Genomic DNA, 14166 nt, shown 5'->3' with positions numbered 1-14166 from the left:
ATTGTATTAGGTTTTTCCTGTACAAGTTGACGAATAAAAAAGTTAGTAGGGTACTTGGTACCCATGCGTTTTCAATCGTGTTTTCCCATCTTGTATTCAGAGCTGCTAGATGACACCTCTCTAAGTAAATCTCCCACCTGTAAGTCTCTTGGTTTGACATTCCTTTGTTTTTTTTTTTCATACATCTATGATGTTTTTCGATCTGGTTTAGTACTATTTGTCTTTTCAGATCAATTTCCTCTATGAATCTTAGGATCAAGGTAGTTAATATCGCGTATCGGTATCGTATTGGTCGGGTCCTATACACCTATACAAGTGATAATATATGTTTTTACAGGCGATACATCATTTAATATAGAATTTCAAATAATTATAAAACCATAGTAAAAAATAATAAGAATCATACACATATCTCAAATTTCCAAAATACAAGGTGGTTTATTAGTCAACATTGTGATTGTTGTCCCATTATGCCGGTAAGTCTTTTTTATTATCCTTCATATTTATCCTTTCTATTTCTCTGCCTTGCAATCGAAATATGGTTTCCATCTTATATCTTACCATATAGTCATTGATTTTATATTAAAAATATATTAGGGATTTTTACCTTCTCCAATTGACATTGTACTTGTCTGTAAATACTAGATGCATGTTGATGAAAATTTATTCACGAAACCGATATTATCGGTGTACAAGTAAAACCGATATATCGGTTTGTACCGGCATGTACAACCGATAATATCATTTCGTCGTTGTATCGCCGATATTTTTGATATCGTATAGGTATTTTCCGATATCCGATAAAAACCTGTAATATCGACCTGTACAACCGATATTGACTACCTTGCATAGGATAACTTCGTCATTTTTTCCCTGATTGGTTGACATCGTTCTCGTAGTTAGAAATTCCAAATCCGTGGTTGCAGGGATACACTTGAGATCATCAAAACCTAGAGAATTGAAAAAAGTTATTCGAAATTGATTCACCAATTAAAGTCTCAGATATAAATGTAATTTGGAGGTTGCATTATCTGAGAACCTCCTTTAAATTACATACTGCCGAGATATTTCTCAATCCTCAATAGTTCCATGAAAGCAATAACATTGAGTCTGTGGCTTATTTTGGGCAGCCACCACGCCCTTTTTTTCTTTTGAGTCATAGATTGAATCTCCCAACTGGATTATCAATTTCCGTTGGACACACACCTCTTTCATTACTCGTTTATTTTCACTTGACTTCCTGGTAGGTCTTTTCTACCCCTCCTTTTTCTTATTGAAAGATACGTCTGAGTTAGATTTGGACGAAAATGATACTTTTTCGTCAATTTCCTTTTCATGAGTACAAATGGGATTTGGGACGTGCTTAATATTCTACTGGTTTTTAAGAGAACTGTTAATATTTGGCTACGAGTCGACTTGAGTCACCTCTAGTAACCGAAATCGATTCAACTTGTAAAAATGAATCTGATTTTACTCCGAATCCTAGCTTTAGAATCTTTTTTTGTTAAAATTTTTCGAAAGAATACATTTGTTAAAAGATTTTGGAAAAATACATTTAAGAAACCTAATCGAACTTCACCTTGTGCATGCTATATAGTGACACTTTAACCATAAACTTAATAATGATTGATGTCTCCATCAAAAAAATAAAATAATGATTGATGTCTACAAAATAATTATTAAACACATAATGAAAATCATAATATACTTTTTTGTTACACACTTAGGCTAATAATGGAGATATAATACTTCACATGTAATAATCAATCATGAATGGTCACTTCACGTCTCAACATTCGATTCGAAATTTCAAAATGAAAGACGAGCCACTTCACGCCTCTCAAACCACGGTTAACAGGGCTCGAAATATCATGAAAGTTATGGGCTTTTCCTTAACATAAAGTGTTACCTTGGCAGCATACTGGGCTTATTTCTTCTTGCAATTACAGACTATGTGGTGGTTGTAGACTTGTAGTTAACCAACTCACGGCGTCAGTTCCTCCTGCTGTCTTTTAGGTGACTCCCGCATAGTATTCTGTTCCGATAGCTGCTCATTCTCTGATCCAGGTTTCGAAATTCTGTTGTTTGTCTCTGATGGTCTTCTGAATAACCTTACAATTTTGTTCATATCGAAGGTTGTTTTAACCCCAGCATCAACTCTGTCCCTTCTGAATTCTGATACTTTTCTTGTTTGTTTCTGAAAGAAGAATCCTGAAAATGTCCTCCCTAGTCTCTCCTTTTCTTCTCCTCATATGTGCATCATACCTTGCACAAAACCCCATAGGAAAACCCCAGAAACAAAATCTGAGAGAGAGATTAATCAAATATGTCGTTGCTCACAGATCTTTTGAACTTAGATCTTTCAGACAAAACTGAAAAGATCATAGCTGAATACATATGGTTAGTTTCTCCTTATCATCATCATCATTTTCGTTATGTTTTTTTTTCTTTTTTTTTTCTATTGATGATTCTTTCTTATATTTCTTAATTGAAATTTATTAAGCGTGGATTTTTTTAGTTTCTATGATTCTTTTTTGTTTTTTTTGAAGCATGTTTAGTTTCTATGATGATGAATGGGGATACATTAAATAGCTTTTTTCTATGGGTTTGTCCTGTTTATTGTTATTTCTGAAGTTGCTATTGATTTTCATTCTTCTATACCTACCAATTGATTTAGAATCTTGGTCTCTTTTTTTGTTTCAATGATTTTAATGAGAATTTTTTTTTTGTTGGATTCATAAGTTTTCTGTGTGTTTAATAATGGTTTGATGATGTCCGTATGATAAACAGGATTGGTGGATCTGGTATGGACCTTAGAAGCAAAGGAAGGGTAACCTCTGGATTCTTCAATCTCTAGCAATGATTCGTTGATTGATTTCTTGATTGGTTCTAATTTTGTGTGTGTTTTTGGCTTGATTGATTAGACATTACCTAGTCCGGTTAGTGATCCTTCCAAGCTACCAAAATGGAAGTACAATGGTTCCAGCACTGGACAAGCTCCAGAAGAGGATAGTAAAGTCATCCTATAGTAAGCTTTTATTTTGTTTTACTTTGGAATTGAAATTCAAATCTTGTACTATATTCTGTTTCTAATTACCATTTGTATTTTTTTTTAGTCCTCAGGCTATCTTCAAAGACCCTTTTAGAAAACGAAATAACATTCTTGTAAGCAACTTTATTTGTTATTTCAATCTTTTGCCTTAAATATTTGAAACTAGTTTTCATCTTAAATTTGATATACTTTGTGATGAATTCTTTAGGTTATGTGTGATGCTTATACTCCGGTAGGTGAGCCTATCCCAACTAACAAGAGATGTGATGCTGCAAGGATATTCAGTGATCCTGTTGTTAAGAAAGAAGTTCCATGGTATTGATTTTAGACTCATCGAAAGATATTTTGATATGGGGTTGTTTTACTGAGTACTATTGACCTGATTTGTGTAATGACATTTTCAGGTATGGAATTGAGCAAGAATACACCCTCTTGCAGAAGGATGTTAACTGGCCTCTTGGATGGCCCTTGCGTGGCTTTCCTGGACCTGGACCTCAGGTAATAAATTTTAGCTATTTGTTAGAGAGGGTTTTTGTGCTGTGTCTGTTTTTCTTTTTTGGTTTGGCAGCATTTGATTTGTGGTATTTCCATATATTTACACCGTCTTTTCGATTGAATAGGGAGTGCAATTTGTTATGAAACATGTAGTTTGATCCTTTTAAGTTACTGATGTAATTCCTGCTAACCGTGCATCATATTTGCATCTGACAAATTTACTATGGGAATGCTTTGAACTTTTCTCTTTTGTGTTTTTCAGTTGTTTACTGATGATAACCAGGGACCTTACTACTGTGGTACTGGTGCGGACAAGGCATTCGGACGTGACATTGTTGATGCCCATTACAATGCCTGTCTCTATGCAGGAATTAGCATCAGTGGAGTCAGTGGAGAAGTTCTGCCTGGACGGGTGGGTTTTGTTTTAGTTTTATCAACTTCTTCTATTTGTCTAATTGGTTTCAAAATCAAAGCTTGATTATTTTTGTTATACAGTGGAAATTTCAAGTTGGCCCTGCTGTTGGTATCTCTGCTAGTGATGAGATATGGGTGGCTCGTTACATTCTTGAGGTAATTAGTAGATCACTTTGCAAATATTAAACTTAATCTATGTTTTTACTCATGATAGACTGTTTATGTTTCTTGACTTCAGTGTGACTTATATTTGTTTCTCTCCATCCGAACAGAGGATCACGGAAATCGCTGGAGTTGTCGTTTCCTTCGACCCCAAGCCTAACAAGGTCTTCTTCTTTTTTCTTTGTTTTGTTGCTAGGCCAGAAATCCTGCGTAGTTTAGATATGGCCTTTTATCCTTGTTGTCGCTGGTATCCCAGTATTTTAACTATTATTGGCTACTTTGAATGTTATAGGGTGACTGGAAGGGGGCTGGGGCTAGTGCTCACTGTAACTACAGGTAATTTCATTTTACTGACACTTACCACTGAATCAGTAAATTAGTCCTGCTCCCTTTTCTCCTGTTTTTGGATACCTGATGGTAGTTCTTATACTTCTACGATTTTTAATTCCCAGTGTCTTACGTAAGTCTGTTTTATCTAGTACCAAGTCCATGAGAGAGAATGGAGGGTACCAGGTCATTACAGATGCAGTTGAAAAGCTTAGGCACAGACACAACGAACACATTGCTGCTTATGGTGAAACAGCCGACATCTACACCATCTTCAATTGGGTATTTACACGCTTGTCCCCTTATCTCAATTTCTTTCTCTTTTTCAGTTTAAAATTCTTTGCAACTTTGGCACAAGTTAATTCATACTTCTCTTATAAAAAGTTGGTTCAACTTTTTATTCAACTTAAATCAAGTTAGAATGATAAAGATATTTGACTGATACCTTATGTAACATTTTGTGTGTCTCATTAACAGGGAGTTGAAAATCGTGGTGCATCTATTAAAGTCGGGAGTGATACTGAGCATGATGGGAAAGGCTTTTTCGAGGACCGAAGGCCTCCATCCAATATGGATCCGTATGTCGTCACTAGGATGATTGCAGAGACCACGATTTTCTGAATTAAAAAAACTTTCTTTTGTATCTTGTTAGCTATTTTTATTTGGGGAAGGACCTGTTATCTTTCACTATCTAGGGATAAGACTACCTGATGTGGATAATTACGAGATAGTTTCATTCTTTAGTAAACAAAAGAATGCATACCAGTAATTTTGAATGCGATATGTTTTGCTTCATAAAAAAGAAAGAAACAATGCTATATCTTTGGAATTGTTGTAAAGAATATGCCTGCACGGAGCTCTCCTAATCCAGTTATAGATTTTACTTTAGATGGGCCCAGGTGATGCAGTCTTGGAAAGCTTCACATTTGACACTTAATAACACGCCTGTGCGTCACCTGCTATCTTCTTCATAGCATTGATATATATTCAGTAGGAATTAACAAGTAGGGGTTCATTTCTGTTGGTCTTCTCAGGAATGTTTCCACCATAGTTCTTCGTCAAATGGGGAATACCATCTGAGTTTTGCGTTTAGAACCTACAGTTCCAGACTCCAGAAGAGGCTTTTGGAAATACAAGCACTTCTACTGATCCATGAATATCCTAGCGATCACGTTATCGAACGCATGACAACAATGCTCAGATTCTCCCAAGATGCATCATTAAACACACTTCCTGTTTCGGGAGACGCGTGATTTTGAAGATTTTGTTAGTTTTGGGTCTTGATATATTTGATTGTTTGATTTGATTTTATTTGAAATGGAGATGGGGAAGTATTTCCTCTCTATCTCTTTGATTTCATTAACATAAAGTTTCTTCTTATATTCTCTCCCTATTCTTGGTCAATATATGACACAACAAAAGAGATACATGTGGACCTTCTTTGTCCATACATATTCTACATTAAAACAGATGCATTCATAAATACATGATAAATATGTCTTGTACATAAGACTTGTTCAGAAGACTAAAGTCACCTGCATACTAAAGTGCATGTTAAGTGTACCTTGTACACATGACTTGTTCACAACATTACATTAACTCTTAACAATCTCCTCCTTAATGTGATGCTTTCCAACTCCTAGTAGCTCACGGAAATTTTGAAATTTACTTTTGGAAAGTGCCTTGGTGAATATGTCCGCCAATTGGTCTTCCGTCTTGCAATACTTGAGTTCAATTTCACCATCTTCAACCGCTTCACGAATGAAATGGTACTTGAGTTTAATGTGTCTTGCTTTACAATGCTCAACCGAATTTTTTGGACATAGCAATTGCCGATTTGTTGTCACAAAAAATTACGGTGCTTTGTTCTTGCTTCACTTGAATGTCTTCCATAATTCTTCTTAGCCATACAACATGTGATGTAGCTATTGATGCCGAAATGTACTCCGCTTCCGCCGTGGATTGAGCTACGGTTTCTTGCTTCTTCGATGCCCATGTGAATATACCCGAACCAAGAGAAAAAGCACAACCCGATGTACTCTTCATGTCATCAATACACCCTCCCAAGTCGCTATCACAATAGCCAACTAATTTGACATCCAAATTTCTTGAATACATGATTCCAAAATTCGTTGTTCCTTGTATGTACCTCAACAACCTCTTTGTCGCGCCAAGATGTAAATGATTAGGTGAACTCATGAACCTAGAAAGCATACTTGAAGCAAACATGATGTCGGGTCTTGTATGTGTAAGGTACAACAAGTTTCCAATAAGACCTCTATAATAAGTCTCATCAACCTTTCTTCCTCCATCATCCTTCTTGAGTTTCTCATTCACTAAAAGTGGTGTAGATGTGGGGTTACAACCAAGCATACCAAATTTCTTCAACACCTTTTCGGCATACTTGCTTTGAGAAATGAACACTCGGTCTTCACTTTGATGAACTTCTATACCAAGGAAGTACTTGAGCAAACCCATGTCACTCATCTCATGTTTCATCATCATTTCTCTTTTGAATTGCTCAATCATATGAGCATCATTACCCGTAAAGATAAGATCATCAACATACAAGGCAACGATGAGAATAGACGTACCTTTTGTCTTCACATATAGTGTAGGCTCACTCTTGCTTTTGTTGAAGTTTTGCCTCTTGAAGTATCCATCTATCTCACTATACCAAGCTCTTGGTGCTTGCTTGAGACCATACAAAGCTTTCTTCAACTTGTATATTTTGTCTTCTTCTCCTTCCACCACAAAACCTTGTGGTTGTTCTACATAGACCTCTTCATGGAGTTCTCCATTCAAAAATGCCGATTTGACATCAAGTTGATATAGTAACCAACCTTTTTGGGAATCCATAACAATCACGGCTCTAATGGTGTCAAGACGAGCAACCGATGCAAACGTTTCATTGTAGTCGGTACCGGGTTGTTGTGAGTAGCCCTTTGCCACCAACCTTGCTTTGTATCTTTGAACCGTTCCATCCGCATTGTACTTCACCTTGTAGATCCACTTCACACCAATAACTTCTTTGTCACTTGGCCTTGCTACCTTCTCCCATGTATCGTTCTCGTCGATGACAAAAACTTCTTCTTCCATAACTTTTATCCAAACCGGTTCTTTTGATGCTTCTTCAAAATTTTCCGGTTCATCCACACAATATTTGCATCTTTCATACACTTCACTCAACCTATGCATCTTCTTTGGTGCCGATGGTGGTGATGTTGATGCACTAGTACTTGGAGACATGCTTGGAGATGCTCCTTGTCTTGTATTTGGTGGTATTTGAGGCAGTTCTTCCTCCTCTTCTTCACCTTCTTCAACTTCATTTATTGCTGAATTTTCTTGCTCTTCATCAACAATAATGGTTCTCTTCTCAATTTTACCTTCTTCCCAATTCCATGAAGCTCCTTCATCAAACAAGACATCACCACTTGTAATCATTGTGTTGCTCTTCAAGCTATACAATCTATAACCTTTTGATTGGAGGCTATAGCCAATGAATATACACTTCTCACTTGATTCATCAAGCTTTGTTCTCTTCACCTTTGGAATTTGAGAATAACACACACTACCAAAAACTTTGAGATGTCTTACCGATGGCTTTCTCCCACTCCATGCTTCAAAAGGAGTTTTATCCCATACGGCTTTTATTGGACACCTATTCATCAAGTAGACGGCGGTGTTGATGGCTTCGGCACAAAACACTTTAGGCATACCCTTGTCATGAAGCATGGACTTCGCCATCTCCATCACGGTTTGGTTCTTTCTCTCGGAAACACCATTTTGTTGAGGAGTATAACCCACGGTTAGTTGCCTTTCCAAGCCTTCGTCTTCACAAAATTTATCAAAATCTTTGTTGTTGTATTCTTTGCCTCTATCACTTCTCAAAACTTTGATGTAGCGACCACTTTGCTTTTCAACAAGGCTCTTGAACTTCTTGAAGATGCTAAAAACTTCGGATTTTCGCCTCATGAAGTACACCCAAGTCATACGACTTAAATCATCAATGAACAAGATAAAGTATCTATTACCTCCATGAGTTGGTGTCTTCATTGGTCCACACACATCGGTATGTACCAAACCAAGAAGTTATTTTCCTCTCCAAGCTACACCTTTTGGGAATGGTTGGCGATGTTGCTTCCCAAATGCACAACCTTCACATACTCCATCTTTGTGGTTGATATGTTGTGGAAGTCCTTGCACCATGTTCTTGTTGGAAAGCACCTTGAGACCATTGAAATTCAAATGCCCAAGTCTCTTATGCGATAACCATGTTTGATCAATGGTTTCCATCCTCAATGCAACATTTTTCTACTTTTCAAACACAATTGGGAAGCTTCTATTCTTCTCCATCTTGATATTCTTCATCACTTGTCTCTTGTTGTTGTGCTTCTTGTTATAAATGGTGCAATACCCATCTTCAAAATGAAAGGCATACCCAAGTTCTACAAGTTGCCCAACACTTAACAAGTTTTGTGCCAAATCCGGAACATATAACACATCTCTAATGTATTTTGTTCCATTGATAGTTTGCACACAAATTGTCCCTCTTCCATTAGCTTGAATCATATTTCCATCTCCCATCTTCACTAGAGAATCTACGGATATATCCATATCCACAAACAAGCTTTTCTTACCGGACATATGAGTTGTACAACCACTATCCACAAACCACACTTCACTTTTGGAAGTGACCATATCACTTTGACAAGCATAATTTTTTTTTGTTTTTCTTTCTCTTCGGCGCTACCGTCTTGTTCTTCACCTTTGTACCTACAATCCTTCTCCAAATGCCCATACTTCTTGCAATGATGACATTGGGGTTTTCCTTTGTTCCAACAATTCTTTTCCAAATGACCATTCTTGTTGCAAAAATTGCATTTTGGTCCTTGTGAAGAATCACTCTTTGTGTAGTTTTTGGAGCTTGCTCCTCCTTTCTTCCATTTTCCTTTTCCTTTGAAGTTTGATGTTGATTCACCCTTGTACTCATTCTTCTTCATTGCTGAATTTTTTGAGTTCAAGCTCAATTTTGATTGAAAATCACTCTCAATTGTCTTTTCGGAGTGTCTTGACAACCTTGCTCATACACCTTCAAGGAAGCCCATAAATCTTGTGACTTAAATGTAGAGAAATCTTTAGTCTCTTCCAAAACCGCCACAATGGGTTCAAATTTTTCCGGCAAACAAATCAATATCTCCTCACAAATTCTTATTTCTTCCATCTTCTCACCACACATCAACATATTATTAACAACTTCAACAACTCTTGATGAAAATTCTTTCAAACATTCATTTTAAGATTCTCAAAATCTCTTCTATAAGATTGTAATTTTAGCTCGCTTACCTTCTTATTACCTCCATACTCTTTTTGAAGAATATCCCAAGCTTCTTTAGCTTTAGGGAAATGAATTACCCTTGGTAGAATAGTGTCTCCAACTCCTTGTTGGATGTACATGGATGCTTTAGCATTCTTCTTCCTACTCTCCTTAAGTAAATTCTTTTGGTCTTGATTGAGAGTTGATGTATCTTCAATTTCATCATACCCATCTTCTACAATCTCCCACACATCTTGTGACATGAACAAGGTATTCATTTTGATGGCCCAAAAATCATAATTTTCTCCATGAAAAAGTGGTATTGAAGGTTGTTGAATGTATAAACTTGAATACTACTTGCCATTGATTTGGTTGATGATTGATTGAAGAAATTGTGTTTTTTGTTTTCTAGATCTAGAATTTGAAAAGTTTATTTGTTGCTGATTTTTGAATTTAATGGGTAAAAATTGATTTTTTTCACTCTCCAAGATCAGATTCAAACGATCTATGCTCTGATACCAATTGTTAGATTTGGGTCTTGATATATTTGATTGTTTGATTTGATTTTATTAACATAATGTTTCTTCTTACATTCTCTTTCTATTCTTGGTCAATATATGACACAACAAAAGAGATACATGTGGACCTTCTTTGTCCATATATATTCTATACTAAAACAGATGCATTCATAAATGCATGATAAATATGTCTTGTACATAAGACTTGTTCAGAAGACTAAAGTCACCTGCATACTAAAGTGCATGTTAAGTGTACCTTGTACACAAGACTTGTTCACAAGAACATTACATTAACTCTTAACAGATTTATCCATAGTGGTCTTTAGTAAGACTTATATTCTCCCCCAATAAATGCTCCATCTAAAATTAGTCATGCATCCGCTCGTGACCTACCTCCTCCACCAGTCTTTCCCCTGATCATCGAAAGTGTCAATTTCAACAATGAAAACTCACTGGTTGGAAGAGTTATCTCCACATCCACTTTTGACAAAGAATATATCATCAAATATGTTTTAAATATAGACGGGGTCATAGGATAAAATTCAAAACTTTCTCGTTGCAGAAGAACTTGTTTTTAATAGAATTTTCCCGAAGGGAGCATATTGCTTCGACCATGTCTTACAGACCCTGACAAGTATATGCCAATGTGTGCAATCTTCTCTAATGGTCTTATTGAGAGAGACTCTTTGAAATTCGTCTCAGTATGGGTTCAACTTCTCAACCTTAAAAACTTCCATTATCTTGCCGAGTAAAAAAAAAACTTCCATTATTTTGACTGCATCATAGCTAGAATATGCAAGAAAGTGGGTTAGGTATCTGAGATCTTCCCACCTTCTACAATACCAGATGCTGGTGACCCTCTCTTTGACAAATTAGGACTTAACATAGAAAGACATATCCTTCATTCATTTAGAGTCAAAGCTGGTTCAAATCCTTCATTCAGTTAGAGTCAAAGCCTAAACTGAGACAGATTGGGACATGTCCACTCAAACTGTGCTTTACTTGAAAATCGCACGTTGGAAGGGATTTATGATAACAGTCCTTTCATTGACTTCGATGATGAATCTCAAAGTTGGGAAGATGAGTTTAAAGTTCTTTTAGATGAATTCAAATAAATATGGCATATTACTCTGATGCATCAATGTGCTCGTCGGCGTTTGTTTACTCCCCTAGTTCAGTCTAGATACTTCAGATTGGATGGACTCATATACTTTTTTGGATAGATTGTATGGACCTAATTCGGTTTCAGAAATTGAGTTAAAAGAAATTGAGTTAGACAACGAGTCAGTCAGCTCAATGTCTCTTTTTATTGGGCTGGATTTGGATTTGGATAATGACCCAACAATACTAGGTAAAAGACCTTATTCGAATTTGGATCCTTCACCTGTTTTCTCTCCCTTACCCGATTATCGTGAAATCTCAGATTGGGATTTTCAGATTCAGAATGTGGGCCTCTTAGGGGATATCATTCCTAAATATTATTTTCATCAGAGAGAATCATCTTCGGCACCAGCTGTCTTTATTGATTTATCTTCTCCTCATCTCTCTGACGAACAATTTTTCACATCAGAAAATGAATTATTGGAACATGTAAGGCCAACTTTTATTATCACTTTTTCTTTATCTTCTAGTGAATCTTCAAAATCGGTATCAAACTTGGAATCTTGTGGTCTTTCTTCAGTACTTTCAAGATCTTCTCCTTCGTCTCCACCTGTTTTAATCAATGAGGGGATTTCTGTTTCAACTAAATTAAACCAGTATGGATCTTTCCTAGGAGAATCCGTAAAAATTGGTTCAACATTTATTCCATTTGATGAGAAAATTGTCGACTTGATGAAAGTTGTTGATGAAAGGAAACAGGGGGCTCAGGTATAATTTCTATACTCCCAAATCTTTTCTACGATCTTGCTCATTGACTGCTTGCTAGTTACTTTGTCTCTTTTCAATTCCTGCAATATTTTTCTAAGATCCCACTGACTTCTTGCAGTTTGTCTATTATCAATTCCTGCATTATTTTCTGTTACCCCATCTCTTAAATTATTTTCAATTTGTTTTGTCTCATCATTTAGATCATCTAAGATGAAATTGGTTGCTTGGAACACACAAGGTGTGGAAATTAAAGAACACAACAACACCTAAATCACATCATAAGAAATGAAAAACCTGAAAGGTTTTTGTCTGAAAGAGTCCTGTTATTAGGAGGGAAAGAATGGATACGAGGAGGGATAGATTTTAACCAATTTTGGCCAATGTGCAGACAAAATCAAATATATTAAAAATATGTAGATGTGTTCGAAGTACCCATCCTACCCACAATAACCTTAACAGTTCTGGATCATTTCTTTCGCATTCTTGTTCATCTCTTCGACCAAAAAAGAAAACCCTAACCTTATATGAAAACCTAATAGAACCGTATATCAATTAATGTTGCTTTGGAAATATCGTTGGTAGAAGAAGAAAAACATAATAATCAGTTTTTATCGTGGCGATAGTTTTATCTACATAAGTTATGAAAAATGCTGCTTCTAATTTGGGTTTTTCATCTTGTTGTTTATATAGACACCGTTTATAATAAAGAATTTGATACCGTCAAGGGTGACCACGCAGGAATTAACATCAATTGTATAAGATCTGTATACCAATAAAATTTTTTTTGTATAAGATCTGTATAGTTTCACCCTCTGGGTACTAGACCGAAATTAATGGTGGGTGTCAAGGCAAGTGAGGATCGGATTCAAGTTTGGATTGCATATGATGGTATAGGAATGAAACTTAGAGTGATGTTAGCTTCAACTATAGTGCCTAAACCACACATTTCTCTATTGTCTTACGAGCACGATCTTTCAGATATTCTCTTAGATTCAATTTACACCGGCTTCTCATCGTCAACTGGTTTTGTTCCAATTAATTTAATTTAAAAAATTGCTCTTCCGTAGGCCCTGCGATTCTATCTGGTACTTGCAATAGCTCTTTTTGTTATTGTTGTGCAGAACTTTTTTCACTATCATAAGATTTGTCGTGGTGAGAAGAAGAAGTATTTGCATTTTGTTGTAGCAAAAATTAAAAAGCCGGGGTCTAACAGCCACACCCAATATTTTGTTTGGCAATCTGAATGGACTAACTCCAATATACTTTCAAGAGAATCAACTAGACAGTCAGACTCAATCAAAAAAAAGTATATCCAAGAGTTATACATCTCTCTCAACACAATCAGAGTTAAACAGAACAAGTCTGTAAACCTGATTATAGTGTGTGAGTTCTTGGACGGTATCAAACCAATATCTTTTGTTTTTATCACAACCTATTTAAGACCCACCGTGTATAAACCTCTTTAAGCAACAATCACTAAAGGAATATTTCAACACGGCGTTCACTTAAAACAGGGTTAGTCCAAACTGGTCTAACAATGTGAAAAAGACAAAGTCAAGTGTCCAAGTTCAATCAAGTGTTATCCAACAAACAAGATTGGATTTAACAACTATAATTGATTAACGTACAACCTGTATTATTTCAATTATATAAAGAAATATAATGCGGAAACGAAATGACACAGACACCGGAATTTTGTTAACGAGGAAATTGCAAATGCAGAAAAATCCCGGGACCTAGTCCAGAATAAGCACACACTGATTGTAAGTTGTTACACCAAATTCCTACTACCTATTTGGACTAGATGTAATACTTGCTTCAGTTGTATTAAAGCACTTATAGAACTCTTAGCAGAACACCGATTCTATTAGGAATTCTTCTCGTATAACTTCTAGCAGAACACAAATTCTCTTTAGAAGTTATTCCCAAAAATCTTCTGGCAGAACAAAGTTCTCTTCAAAAGATGCAACAACACGGTTGATATTTTTCAATCTTTTGTTTTCACAAAACAC

At 36.0% G+C, this 14166-nt stretch overlaps 1 protein-coding gene across 4 annotated transcripts; it reads left to right on the top strand.

The window, feature by feature from the left end:
- Positions 1-1890: 1890 nt before the first annotated feature.
- On the top strand, positions 1891-5228 carry LOC113310554 (glutamine synthetase nodule isozyme-like). Of its 4 annotated transcripts, none has more exons than XM_026559262.1 (12): positions 1891-2400; positions 2791-2830; positions 2925-3028; positions 3117-3165; positions 3261-3367; positions 3457-3550; positions 3810-3959; positions 4043-4117; positions 4234-4287; positions 4416-4459; positions 4576-4732; positions 4928-5228. In XM_026559262.1, the coding sequence occupies exons 1-12, from the start codon at positions 2327-2329 to the stop codon at positions 5069-5071; spliced, it is 1092 nt and encodes a 363-aa protein (XP_026415047.1). In that variant the 5' UTR covers positions 1891-2326; the 3' UTR covers positions 5072-5228. The 4 variants fall into 4 exon arrangements, with proteins under 4 accessions (XP_026415047.1, XP_026415049.1, XP_026415048.1 ...); XM_026559264.1 differs by having other exon boundaries at positions 1896-2400; positions 4603-4732; XM_026559263.1 differs by having other exon boundaries at positions 1905-2400; positions 3831-3959.
- The last annotated feature ends 8938 nt before the right edge of the window (positions 5229-14166 follow it).

Source organism: Papaver somniferum, chromosome 9 (genome assembly GCF_003573695.1).
Source record: "Papaver somniferum cultivar HN1 chromosome 9, ASM357369v1, whole genome shotgun sequence".
Lineage (NCBI taxonomy): Eukaryota > Viridiplantae > Streptophyta > Magnoliopsida > Ranunculales > Papaveraceae > Papaver > Papaver somniferum.
The sequence above is the reverse complement of the archived record's forward strand: the minus strand, read 5'-3'. Positions and strand labels throughout refer to the sequence as shown.